This window comes from Neomonachus schauinslandi, chromosome 3 (genome assembly GCF_002201575.2).
Source record: "Neomonachus schauinslandi chromosome 3, ASM220157v2, whole genome shotgun sequence".
Taxonomy (NCBI): Eukaryota; Metazoa; Chordata; class Mammalia; order Carnivora; family Phocidae; genus Neomonachus; species Neomonachus schauinslandi.
In genome coordinates, this window is record NC_058405.1 from 56148723 (window position 1) to 56163006 (window position 14284).

The window sequence follows — 14284 nt, forward strand, 5'->3', positions numbered from 1 at the left end:
AGGTAAGCGCTAAGAGAGTCAATTAATTTAATGGCTTTTTATTATGAGTTCAGGAGCACTTCAATTTACAAGTTTTCCTTTCAAAATCATTCAGCCATTAACGCCGCATAATCTTGGGAGGTTTTGAAGACACTTAATTGATAAATGTTTTTTCTCTCCATACATTATCTCTCATGTTTATTCATGAAGAGTGAAGCAGTTTTATAATTTGCACAAAGGTTTGGCATATCTGGCCAAACCTTTCTAAAGGGGAGAAAGGATGATGCCATCTCCAAAGTCATTGAAGAGGGGGATTTGAGGTGTGAAGGCAGAGAACTCTATCTCAGGTTCCTATTCCCTTGCTTTGGCTAGCAAGAGCCTGCGACCTGGGCCACCGAGGGGCTCACTTGGCACCCAGACAGGCAAATGCACGTTGGCTGGATGGTTAAATTGTGAACAGAGCAAGGTTTGTCTTTGGAAGTTTCCATCCCTTCATCCCCCCCTTTCTAAATCATCATCCCTTGGGGCACCTGGGTGGCTCAGTTGGTTAAGCGTCTGCCTTCAGCTCAGGTCATGATCTCAGGGTCCTGGGATCTCCTGGGATAGAGCACCGCATTGGGCTCCCTGCTCAGTGGGGAGCCTGCTTCTCCCTCTCCCCCTCCTCCTGAGCTCTCTCTCTCTCTCAAATAAATAAAATCTTAAAAAAATAAATCATCATCCCTTGTATTGGTCTCCCCACTTTCTAACATGCTTCACCCAGCCCTGCCCTTTGAAGAGTACGCCAGGCTATAGACCTGTGTTTCTCAAACTTGACCCCATATTGGAGTCATTTGGAGATCTTTTAAATATCTGGCTGCCCAGGCTGCACCATCACGTCAATTATATCAGAATCTTGGAGGGAGGGGCATAAGCGTCAGCATTTTTTAAAAGCCCCCAAGATAATTTCAATGTGCAGCCAGGGTTGAGAACAGCTGCTCTGGACCAGTGCTTCTCCAAGTGTGGTCTGTGAGTCATGGACTCTCCTAGGGTATTTGTGGAAAATGCAGATTCCCAGGCCCACCACCTCTATAGGCACTGAATCTTGTGGTGGGATCTGGGAGATCTGTGTTTTAACAAGCTCCCCAGGGGTTTCTTAAGTGCCCCAAATATCTGAGGCTCATACTAAACTTTTGCTAGACCATTGGTTTCTTGTGGTATGGTGGGTCTCACTCCCCATCAGCCATACTAGTCTTTCAGTTCCTCAAGGATAACAGGCTCCTCCTCCCACTGGACCTTTCCACATTGTAGTTGCTCACTTGGAAGGTACTTTCCTCTCTCTTTGCCACTAGAAAATTGGCAAAGATAACAATGATGAAGCTATATCCCCAGAAAGTCATTTCAAAGTGCATTTCAAAGTTTTGGGGGAGAAAAGAGTAGGCTCTGGAGGGCTGTGATCCCTCCCCTTGGGACAGTTTGGTTTCGTACGTTACTTGCTGTTACTGGAAACCACAGAGAGATTGCTCCAGAGAGAAAAGCCAGTAGGCTTGATGTAGATGGTGAAGGAACAGGAGGGAAGACCAGGGATATGGCACTGGGTCAGGTGCATTAAAATGGCAGCCGTAGGCATTCAGTGAGAGAAGGCTGCACCCAGAGGCACATTAAAGGTACCCAGGAGGACCAGGAGATAAAGCTTGGGTCTGTGCCTGGGAGTGGGTGCCACAGGGAAAAGAGGGGTCAATGGAGAGAGGGACAGCAAAGGGCAAGTCTATGTGGTGGGGAATACACCCCAATAAAGGGCAAAGCCACTCTGGCTACCTCAAAAAATGATTGATAATGGAAAAATGTTAGTGGAAAGTTATTTTAATCTCTCGAGTCTGCTGTAAGTGGGAAAGTATAATTTAATTTGAAGCTGGTTCAATTAACTACCTATCAACTGTAGGTCTTTTAAGAAGGCTTCTATTCTTTTAGGACAGTGTTTCTCAAGCTTTAATGTGCACATGAATTAACTGGGAATCTTATTAAAATACAGCTTCTGATTTTTTTTTTAAAGATTTTATTTATTTATTTGACAGAGAGAGAGGCAGCGAGAGAGGGAACACAAGCAAGGGGAGCGTGAGAGGGAGAAGCAGGCTTCCCGCGGAGCAAGGAGCTCGATGCAGGGCTCGATCCCAGGACTCTGGGATCATGACCTGAGCCGAAGGCAGACGCTTAACGACTGAGCCATCCAGGCGCCCCCAGATTCTGATTTAATAGTGTTTGTGGCAAGGGCTAAGCAGTGTCCAGGTGCCCCTGGCCGGAACACTACCCTTAGAGCAAGGAAGTTGGAACGTTTGGGACTCATCATTGGGCCCTTGGGTTAGCCAAGTCCAGGAATGCCTACCAAATTATCAACTTTTACATTACATTACACATAGCTTTATTATTTTTTATTTAAATTCAATTAGCCAACATATAGTACATCTTTAGTTTCAGATGTAGAGTTCAGTAATCCAACAGTTGCACATAACACCCAGTGCTCATCACATCATGAGCCCTCCTTAATGCCCATCACCCAATTCCCCCAACCCCCCAGCCCCCTCCCCTCCAGCAACCCTCATTTTGTTTCCTAGCGCTAAGAGTCTCTCATGGTTTGTCTCCCTCTCTGATGACTTCCCATTCAGTTTTCCCTCCTTTCCCTTATGATCCTCTGCATTGGTTCTTATATTCTACATATGAGCAAAACCATATAAATGTCTTTCTCTGATTGACTTATTTTGTTCAGCATAATACCCAGTAGTTCCATCCCATTGATGTAATGATAAGTATTCATCCGTTCTGATGGCTGCATAATATTCCATTGTGTGTGTGTATGTGTGTGTGTGTATATATATATATATATATATATATATATATATATACCACATCTTCTTTATCCATTCATCTGTAGATGGACATCTTGGCTCTTCCCATAGTTTGGCTATTGTGGACATTGCTGCTGTAAACATTGGGGTGTACATGCCCCTTCAGATCACTACATTTGTATCTTTGGGGTAAATACCTAGTAGTGCAATTGCTGGGTCATAGGGTAGCTCTATTTTTAACTTCTTGAGGAACCTCCATGCTGTTTTCCAGAGTGGCTGCACCAGCTTGCATTCCCACCAACAGTGTAGGAGGGTTCCCCTTTCTCCACATCCCCGCCAACATCTGTCGTTTTCTGACTTGTTAATTTTAGCCATTCTGACTGGTGTGAGGTGGTATCTCATTGAGGTTTTGATTTGGATTTCCCTGATGCCAAGTGATGTGGAGCGTTTTTTCATGTGTCTGTTAGCCATTTGGATATCTTCTTTGGAGAAATGTCTGTACATGTCTTCTGCATATTTCTTGACTGGATTATTTGTTTTTTGGGTGTTGAGTTTGATAAGTTCTTTATAGATCTTGGATACTAGCCCTTTATCTGATAAGACATTTGCAAATATCTTCTCTCATTCTGTCGGTTGCCTTTTGGTTTTGTTGACTATTTCCTTTGTTGTGCAAAAACTTTTTATTTTGATGAAGTCCCAATAGTTAATTTTTGCCCTTGCTTCCCTTGCCTTTGGAGACATGTCTAGCAAGAAGTTGCTGCAGCTGAGGTCAAAGAGGTTGCTGCCTGTGTTCTCCTCTAGGGTTTTGATGGATTCCTGTTTCACATTTAGGTCTTTCATCCATTTTGAGTTTATCTTTGAGCATTACACATAGCTTTAAAATTAAATATTTGTATGTATTCTAATCCTCTAAAAGCTCCTATTCCAAAGATGATATGATAGCTCTCTTAACCAAAATACCTATTTAAATGGAAATCCCCAATTTTGACATACCAGATCACAAAAATTATTGCTGTTTTATCAAGCCCAAGTTGTTAAGGTTGAGATAGTGGGTATTGACTAGATTATCTGTTTTTGTGTTTGACAAAGGTGGATATTAAATATATGCAGACTTTAGACATGAGAAAACATTTACACAATTTTCTTTCCTTTTGATTTTTTTGGGGAGGTCACTCATGTACAAACTCAGATGGTAAACTCTGTCTTTCAGAAATAGGGAGACAGGACACTGAGTAAAGTGTAGTCTTTGGCAGCTGCTTTTATTACTGGAATTTTATTAGGAAACTGTCAAAGTAACTAGATTTCACAAGAGGATCAGTCAATGCTAACTTGTCCTGAGCATCAGCTCTGGTTTCCGGATCATGAGGCTTGCAGGGACGTGCTGGGCAAGACATCAAGTTCACAGAGAATGCTGCCAGCATTTAATCCAAGTGTATTGGGTCACTGGGGTAGACAGAGAACAAAAGTCCATAATATCTCAGCAGCTGCTGTGTGACAACAGGCACAGTAACTGTAAAGAAGGTTGGAACGGGAGCCATCCAGGGAAATGTCTATCCTGTATCAAGCATCTCTCTGAGCTGGGCTGTGTACAACAGGCTGAGTCTATGTAGTTTTTACAATCAAGACCACAGTTCTGCTTCCAGAGACAGACTAGATTGTGTCTGTGTAGGTGGATAAAATCACTCAGTTGGCTGAGACTTTAAAAGCTCATCTAGTCCAACACATTGCATCAGACAGACTCGAATGTCGTAATTTCCAGACACACAGGAATCCCTTCCGTTCTAAAATCTCGGTAGGTAAGTCTGTTTCACCACATTTCCCCACCTCTCTCTGTTTGGCATCTCTCCTGGTCAGGAAACATTTATGTTTAAAACGAATCCATTTTAAAAACATTTATTATGTTTAATAATATTTAAAACGTTATTAAAAATCTAGAAAAGCACTTGGCATTGTGTGTAAAGCATGGTTCCTGCCTTCACGTTTGTTGGACTTCATTTCTTCTGCCAACTTTGGTAACCCTTCATTCAGAATGAATTTTCCCCTGAGCTCCCATACTTTATGAATTTGTTTTGTGTGTGCATGTGTGCGCCCGTTATCTCCTTGCTGGATCAGTAGGCTTCTAAAGGCATAAAATGGAGAAGTTGGGATCAGCTCGAGGGTCTGTTTTGTCACATAATCTGAAGGAACTTGAGGAGCTATGTTTTACTATCTGATGTTAATACCTTTGATAGAGCAGAAACTTGATAAATATCTGTCAAGTTAAAATGAACATTTTGTGTGTAAGAAGTGGAGATAGTATTGTTAAGCGGCCTTATTGCTGAGGCAAACAGCCTAAAATATCTATTTATAAGCCCCTGGTTAAATGCAGTTTGGGATCCTATATAATAAAATACTATACCCCACTGAAAGGATGGAGGCCTGTCTATACATACCAACATGGAACAGTCACCAAGATATGGTGTTAAGTGAAAAAAGTGAGATGCAGAATGATGGGTATGGAACGCTAGCATTTGTAATAAAAAAAGTCTGTGTATGTATGCATTATGTGCATAAAATATTTCTAGGATACAGAAAGAATTAGTAACAGTGGCTGCTGATCAGGAGGACAACTGGGGGATGGGGAAGGGGGAGTGGTAGGTTGATAAACCAACTCTCTGGGGATAAGGAAAAAACCCTATGTGTAGAGTTTGATCACAGCTGTGATGTAAATACCTCCATTGTGGCCAATTGCAAGCTCACAATGATTCAACAACAGGCTCACAAAGTTGGCTCCAGTGAGGTGATAGGAGGTGGCTTCGAAGCGTATCTCCAGACACAGAGGTGGGAAGGTGGCCTATCCACTGTAGCCCCTTTGGTACAATTTGAATTTCTGATGCCATACTTGGATTGACTATTTAAAATGTTAACAAACTTTTTTTTTTTTTTTTAAGATTTTATTTATTTGACAGAGAGAGAGAGAGCGCGAGAGAGGGAACACAAGCAGGGGGAGTGGGAGAGGGAGAAGCAGGCTTCCCGCTGAGCAGGGAGCCCAATGCGGGGCTCCATCCTGGAACCCCGGGATCATGACCCGAGCTGAAGGCAGACGCTTAACAACTGAGCCACCCAGGCGCCCCAACAAACTTTTAAATTTAGAAAAATTTTCCATTAGCCTTCTCTTCTCCAAGAGCCTTAGTTTTCTTTCCTTGAGAGTACCTGTTTCTGCTCATCTGTACCTGGTCAGTCTTTCTGTTAGGTGATGTATCAAGGCAGTCTTGTACAAAAAAGGAACACTGAAGATTTGTAGCCTCTTGATCAGTAGAGAAGGCAGCTACCTCCTAAGTGTGGAAGCTGCAGGAATGTTCAGGCTAGGAAAGAGCCACTTCCAGAAAGAAGCTGCTGGTGAAGCTGGGACTCACGGTGTAAGCAACTCATGGTGTAAGCACAAAAACCCAGCTTCCTAGCAGCCGTGTGGGTGTGTGGATCCTCTGCTGGTCAGGATGTAACCAAATGGATGCTTCTCCATCACAGTGGCCCACCTGAAAGGATACTGGCAGGTGCGAAATTCCTCAGCGTTCTCCCCATGCTCATCCCCCATGGTGCCTGCCGCCCCAAGTGAGGACTAGAGAGCGGACATCAGTTACTGCCAGCCAAAAAGATTCCTTCCCCAATCTCTCCAGAAGCCATCTTGCACCAATCCCCACATCTGGTTTTTGTTCATGACTGGGGTCAATGTGTCTAATACCAGCTTACTCTTCTGTTTTTAGCTAAAATATTTCTCCTTAGACTGTTATAAGCTCACCCTGCCCTTATCTATCACTTATCACACCTGACAGTTTATTGAACCTGATCAGCTGAGCACAATGCCTGTCTTATTTAGAGGCATATTTCTAAAACCTTGCACAATGCCTACCACATATTAGGCACTCAACACGTGTTGGCTGAATGAGGTAATTAGTAAGTTATACTACATTCTAACGGAAAAAGCAAACATCCAGAGACATCTCATAAAGGGAACATTTTATTTGGAGAGATCTTGAGCATTACTTTATCTTCATTTTCCGTTAAGGCAGTAACAGTCTTCCTGGAGGCAGGTGGGGGAGAATCATCTGAGGCTACATTAAGTTCAGTCTAAGATGAAGCCAACCACTTTGTATTCAGATACAGAAGAAATACAAATTATGGGCTAGGAGAGGCCACAGACTGGCTTCTCGAACGTGCTGTGGAGGAAAAGAGCCAGGGCGAGGCATCTCAATTGCTTTGAAAAATGGCTAAGTTCCATTAATGCCGTCCCTGAAGAGGACACCTCGTTGATGAGCCCTGTTACCGTGACGGAGGGAGTCTAGTGTTGGTTCACAAGGCTCTGTTGCTTCTTAGCCTTAGGTAGGTTTTCATGGAAATCGTATCATCTATTACAGCTGCTCAAATTCACACTGCTCCTCTGGTTTTGTTTCAGAATTCTTTAAATGTCATATGTATGTGACTCTGTGTGGGGGGGGTGTCAGGGGGTGTGGTGGGGGCGCTGTTCATTGGCACATGTGGCCCCCTGAGCTTGGGGGTGGCAAAAAGCTTCTACACTACCAAAAAAGTAAACATTGATAATATGGCCTTGCAGCAATCAGATGTACTAAGATCTAAGAGCAAATGAAAGCCGAGCCGAATTGCTTCCAGTCACCAGATACATAGCCATACCACAAGGAGATCTAACATGCAGGGCTAAACTTAGCGTGGAGAGGCAGGACCTGGAAGGATAGAGGCTTTGTTGTGGCTCCACACTGCCCCCTAGTGGTATGATACTCAATTACACCCTCCTTGGATGTAACCTGCCTAGTTAAAAAAGAATCTCTCTGAAGGCACAGTATTCAAGATGTTAGACCTGGTCTGAGCCCAAATCGTAGAGTTAAAAAACAGAAGCTTCCTATTGGCTGATAAAACCAAAATTTATGACATTTGGGACACAAGTTCTGAGGAGAGGCTCTGAGGATGTCTTACTTCTGCAAGTCACCACTGACTCTTGGGACCCCAACAGCCTGACTGATCTGTCAGATACTCAGGCATGAGGATGGGCAGCAGAGGTGGGCCACAGAGGAGGCATAGTTCTGACCGAGTGTAAAGCAAAGCCACGGGAGACAGACTGTAGGAGAAGGGGGACAGAAGGAGAGGCTTGTAACAGATCAAATGCTGGCTTCCAGAAACAGGCTTTAGGACTGGTTGGATGATTCCCCCCTCCTGGCTCTCACCTTGAACAAAAAAGGCAGCCAAATTAAACCGGTTTGAAATATTGTTAAAATTAGTAACACTGCAGCTTCTATATTTGACTAATGGCAAAAGCAGGAAGGGTGCCTGGAAGATAAGTTTTTTTTTTCTTTTTCCTCTAGATTTTCAAGAAGCAATAAAGTCAACAATAAGAAAGATTTGTAAGAGGGTTTTGTTTGTTTGTTTGCAAAGAATGAAGCATTTTTGTTAAATACAGGAGAGGCTAACTGGCTTAATAAACATACACTTTTTGGAATCCTGTATAATGTCACCAAGTTGAAAACTTTGGAATGGCTTCAATCATCCCCATGCTTCCTGTGGGCATCCCACGCTGAGCAATCAGGAATGTGCGTGTCACCTCCCCACTGGGATTTACACCCTCTTCATTCCTTTCCCCATGAGGCAAGCAAACACTGTCATGACCATTTTGGGGTTCACTTCGACCAGGTCTTCTGGAAGGGCGTACACTCTGGCACCAATTTTTCGGGCCATAGAAATGGCATACCTAAAAGGGAGAAAAGAGGAAGAATGAGGAGAGCCTGAGCAACAAAGTGTGAAGGGGATCCCTCAGGATCATAGTTATTGCCGTTCCACATACCGCATACCATGTACCACACACCACATACCCCATCGTAGATACTCTGCAGAACTCATTCTTGCAATAGCTGGAGTCAGTCATGGCATCCTCCCACTTTTGTGGGCAAATCTTGGCCCAACAAAGCTCCTGACTCTATCAGATTTGCTGTCTAGACTCATGATAATTACCAAATTTATTATTTGTCTGTAGAGACCCCCTTAGCTCTTGCCACTTTTGATGCCTTCACCATGAGTGTTCTCTTGGGCCGTAGAACAGCAGAAAAAGTCATAGAACTGAATCAGAATGTGCGCGGGGAAAAGTTGGCAGACTCCATTTCCACCACAGGAACATTTTTACAAGGAAGAAAAGAGGGGAGATGCATCTGTCATGCTTCGACCTCACACATCAGCTTTATTCTTTGTTCCATTCCAGTCCTTGCCCACATAGGCATGTATTTATTTATGTTACTACAATATTAGTATAGCCAGAGTTTTATACTACACATTTTCCACATAAGATTATTATGGCTCCATTGGAACATTTTGCTCGCTTTTTAATTATATGAAGATAATTTTTATGAGTTGTAATCTATTTTCAAATGAGCCCACACTACTACCTGGCACTTCTTTTATTCACTTCATTTATTATCTAGTAACCTCTTACAATGACTACTCGAAAGATCCTCCATTCTACCCACAGCCCCATTACTCCTTCTGCTCTGTAAACTAACTTTATTCTTCCTCTGTCGATCATAGTAAATGAAAAGCATCAGGCAGGCATAGTCCCCATTCTTTCTCCTTGCCCATTTCTCAATCACTTCTTCTATGTTAATTATTAATGAACTAAAAATGTACTTTTCTATTATAAAATATAGGAGGGAAGTTGCTGAAAAATTAGAAAAAAGAGCTTCAAAAAATCATGCAAATCTTGCCACCAAAACATAACCATTTTTAGCATCTTGTATAATCCCTTTTACCCATTTTTCTAAGGAATTTTGCATCATGCCCATAGAGACTAGTGCTTGGGAGGCTGGGCTCTGATGTCAGACTTTGAACCTCAGCTGAACCACTTAGCAATTGTAAGACCTTGGGCTCTGTAAACTAATTTAAGGAACTTTAAGTTCTTTAAACCTAATCACATTCCCCTTGAACAACTAGGCCCATTTTTGTTCTCTTTTGTTTTGTTTTAAATTTCTGGGTCTTCATTACGTATTCTTCCCTCTACCTGGAGTATTCTTTCTGCCTCCTTCACCTGTCTACCTCTACCCTCCTCCTTACTTGTCCCTTCAATTCATCTCACCTTAGATGTTATTTGCTTTGTAGAGCTTTGTTTCCCTTCCTGTCTCTTCCATAGCACCCTGTATCCCCCATCTATCCCATCCATCTGTTGTAGTTACCATTTATAATTCCAGCATACAAGGAACACAGGCCCCCGACTTTCCCAAATTGGGAACAGAAAGAAAAATACTGTTGAGTTTATATATATACAGGGCTGCTGGGCACTATTCAACTTGTTAATTCTGGAACTTTCTGATGGATTGAATTGCATCTCCCCCCAAAAAAGATATATGGAAGCTCTATCCCCTAGTAACTCTGATTATGACCTTCTTTGGAAAGAAAGTTGTTTCATAGTTAAGATGAGGCCATGCTGGAGTAGGGTGAGGCCCTAATCCAATATGACTGGTGCCCATAAAAGAAGAGACCCAGACACACACACAGAAGGAAGACAGCCATGTAAAGTCACAGGCACATAGGGGAGGTCATGTGAAGATGGAGGCAGAGACTGGAGTGATGCATCTATAAGCCAAGGACTCTGGCCATCACCAGAACCTAGGAGAGAGGCAAGGGACAGATTCTCCCTCACAACCTCGGAAGGAACCAACCCTGCCAACGTCTCAGTCTTGTGCTTATAGCCTCCACAACTATGAGAGAATACATTTCTGTTGTTTTAAGCTACCCTGTTTGTGGTACTTGGTTAGGACAACTCTAGCAAATAATACAACCTGCTCCGAGAAAGGCACCACTCCAGCATATCGGTCAGCAAACTTTCCATAAAAAAACAGGTAGTAAATACTTTAGGCTTTGTGGGCTTTGTCACAACTACTCAGTGCTGCCCTTCTAGCAGGGAAGCAGCTAGAGAAAATATATAAATGAACAGGCATGGCTATTCCAGTAAAACTTTATAAAAGCAGACAACCATCCAAATTTGGCTCACAGACTGTAGTATGCTGATCGTCACTCTATATGGTAAGGCTGCCCTCAAGCAGCTGCTCCCAAGCTCATACAGACTGGTCTTGAACCCAAGTCCTGCCCAGTCATATCCATGGGTAATCACAAATGGGGTGTTTATATTTGGGCCTGGCATGGACTTTATTTAGGAAGTCTCTGATAGATTACAATTAGGAAATGGGTTTTATGAAACTATAGGCTTGCTTATCAACTGGAAGAATATTCTTGTTCTCTATCTTGCTCCCATTCTAACACTAGGAGTCTTAAACTGCTATTGTACAATATCTAAAGTAATGACGATGGGACACATTAAGTAATGAGAAGAAAAAGCAAATAGTGCAATAAACTATTTGCACAAAGACACAAGCAACAGACTTTACAGCTATCCAGTTGCCAGTTGGGTCCTCCTCTCCCTGGCCTCAGGTTTATTTACGTACTTTGCATTGTTGAGTTTCTCGTCGTCATTCAGGTTTTCTGTCTTCAGAAGGTCATAGTTGATGGAACCTGGTTGAATGGCATCAATGAGATCCAGAACAGGCAGACTTGTGCTAATCTTTGGGTCCTGCACAGAGAGAAAGAGTTAGTTTCATCAGTATGTCCCCCAGTTACTTCTGTTCAGCTCAAAGGAAGTAGGCGGTTCTCCCCTCTTAAATATGAAAGATATATAGCCTGGTCTGGGAAATGCCACAGCGTTCCACATGGGGTTTCAAGTCAGCTGTAGTTTCTGTAGGCAGGGGTGTCACCAAGTTCCTAGGGGCTCTGTAAGTGGAGGAAACCCACTGTCTGCCAACAGGCAGGGAGTGGTTCTCACGGAGTGAATGGAAGGAAGTTTGTAGGACATCCCGGAGCTGACTGGCAGGGATCGTGATGAGGACCCAGCTGGGCAGGAGCTTCATGAAGCACATGCTCCTTTCCTGGAGACCTCAGGGAAAGAATAGCATCTGTAGGTCCAAGGAGGCGGTTACGGCAGTGTGATTAATATGCAATGACACTAACTAGTACCGGTCAGTGCCTCACGGTTTGCCCAGAACTTCTCGTAGGTTACCTCAGGTGTCACCACCAGCCTCAGGTCTAGGCATCTCCTCTTAATGGACAGTGTGTAAAGGGAGTTTCTGAGGTTCGGTGACTTACTGGTAAGTGGTCGGGCTGGCATTTGAACCTAGGAAGTCCGACTTAAGAGCGTGAGCTCTTTCTTTGGCATTGAAAACATTTGCATGTTCACGCCTAGAGCTGCGAGTCCTCTCGTCTGCTGTCCCCTCTCCCGGGCACCTGAGTGCATGCATGGAGAGGCGACTGCGCGTGACCCTCTGAGCACAGTCAAATCCAAACACTGCACACCTTGAGGGTTCAAATCAGAATGCATTCTTAGCAAGAACAAGCTACAGGACCCCTGCGAGATGCTAGGTCTCTAGCATCGGTCCTCTGGAGGAGAGGAATGATATTTTAAAAAATATAATGGGTCCATTTTTATTTACTCCTCGGTAATGTGAGGACTATTACAAAATTAAAATCACTATGTAATCGGGGCGCCTGGGTGGCTCAGTCGTTACGCGTCTGCCTTCGGCTCAGGTCATGGTCCCAGGGTCCTGGGATCGAGCCCCGCATCGGGCTCCTTGCTCCGCGGGAAGCCTGCTTCTCCCTCTCCCACTCCCCCTGCTTGTGTTCCCTGTCTCGCTGTGTCTCTCTGTCATATAAATAAATAAAATCTTTAAAATAAAATAAAATAAAATCACTATGTAATCGTAATCTAATTTCCAACATTAGCCTGAGCTTCTATCTCCACAGAATCTTTTGAAGAGCCACGAGGGAAGCAAAATGGAGGGATCTGAGTTTGGCCTCCTCCCCTGCTTTCTGCCCACAGTCTTGTCAAAGTGCTGACAGGCAGAGGTCGCTAGCATAGATTGGGGGGCAGGGGGGACCAGGACTAGTTCCAAAATGGTTAATCAAGAGTGAACTGTGTTCATTTTTTTTTTTTTAAGGGTTTCACTTAAAAGGAATGTGGGGCTAATTGGACATTTTCCTTTTGTGTTTTATTTATTTTTTTTTTTTTACTTAATCAATTCTATAATGACTTTATGAGAAGACAGGAGAAAATTAGCCCAGAGCGACACAAGGAGTAAAAGAGCTGTCGAACATTCTCAAGAGTGAGTCCCCACGAGAACAGCCCGGAAGCCACAGGGCGCCCTAATGGGCGGCAGTGGCTGCTGTCGTATGGAGAGATTGCACCCCCGGGCTACCAACCCAAGCGCTGCAGGTAAGGCTTCAGTGACCCTGGCTACACGCTGCTCTGTAACCTGCCCTCGCAGGTAAAGGCGCTTTCTGCTCACTGATGGATCATCTCCTGCAAATACTAGCTGTAACCTCAGTCACTTGAGCTCGTTTCCTTACCTATAAAATAAGGTAGCCAGTAAAGCTGCCTTCACGATGTTGGTGAGCTGACACGAGGCATTACAAACAAGGAGCCCCTGGTGCTCAGGGCACAGTCCCTATTGAGAGTGCTCCCAGATTTGGCCTGTTGTCTGCTTTTATAAATAAAGTTTTATTGGAACACAGCCATGCCCATTCATTTATATATTTTCTATAGCTGCTTCCTTGCTGCAACAGCAGAGTCCAGACAAAGTCTGCCCTTCCAAATCTTTTTTTTTTTTTTTTTTGGAAGAACTTGCTCACACCTCTCACCAGCCTCTCTGCTCCTACCTCTGCTCAGCTCTTCAGACTGAAGGGTAAGCTAGAGGAGAGACAAAGGCGGCCATTATCTGTGATGAGCTCACAGGGAGTGGACGCTCCTGGTAGAGCACAACTCAGAAATACTGTCTGCTCTTTTTGGTGGGTGAAATTTTAATTTTTTTTTTCTTGACTTTGAAGCAGAAGACTGAAGCATGACAAACTGCCTCACCAATCGTGTTAATACAAACTCTGAAGGGATCCCTCCCCCTAATTCCTGACCTTTAAAACAAAACAAAACAAAAAAACCATAGTTAAGATGGCACAGACATTATGACATGAATCAAGTGCGCAAGTCCCTAGAGGAAGGATCCAGCTAATGTATGAAACATGAGTTAAGAAATTTAATAAAGTATAATGCAGTTTTTAATAAAAATGGGATTTGGGTACAAGTATACAACTGCTTTTCCCCAAAAAACACCACGAGGGAGATCTTTTAGCATTTTATATTCCACCATCATTAAGATCATAATCTGAATCATGAAGCTGTGTGCATTTAAAAAATATTATCGTATTTTATGTTACTTTGGAAGAAAAATGCCTAAAACAATGGGTTTAAAATGATGGGTTTTTAAAATTAGTTGTTACAGGAGAAAGTGACAAGAAATTTGTCAATGAAATGGCCCGTGAACACCAAAACAGTAATGGGTCATTCAAGCAAAATCAAAATTGGAGGGGGAGCCTCAGACACCTCACACTCAAGGTCACTTTAAAACAGAGTGAAA

At 43.3% G+C, this 14284-nt stretch overlaps 2 protein-coding genes across 3 annotated transcripts in view; both read right to left on the reverse strand.

Moving 5' to 3' along the window:
- The window catches only part of CPB2 (carboxypeptidase B2), a 63379-nt gene extending 57863 nt beyond the window's left edge, over nucleotides 1-5516 (reverse strand). Inside the window, 1 exon segment of the mRNA XM_044913594.1 lies at nucleotides 5511-5516. Within this exon segment, the coding sequence (XP_044769529.1) occupies nucleotides 5511-5516 (6 nt within the window).
- A 1816-nt stretch (nucleotides 5517-7332) lies between these two features.
- Nucleotides 7333-14284, reverse strand: part of LCP1 (lymphocyte cytosolic protein 1) — a 52434-nt gene continuing 45482 nt past the window's right edge. For both annotated transcript variants that reach the window (XM_021697939.1, XM_044913183.1), the window contains 2 exons: nucleotides 11273-11397; nucleotides 7333-8535 (listed from right to left, as the gene is read on the reverse strand). In XM_021697939.1, coding sequence (XP_021553614.1) covers nucleotides 8403-8535; nucleotides 11273-11397 — 258 coding nt within the window. In that variant the 3' untranslated portion in view covers nucleotides 7333-8402. The remainder of the gene's footprint in view (nucleotides 8536-11272; nucleotides 11398-14284) is intronic.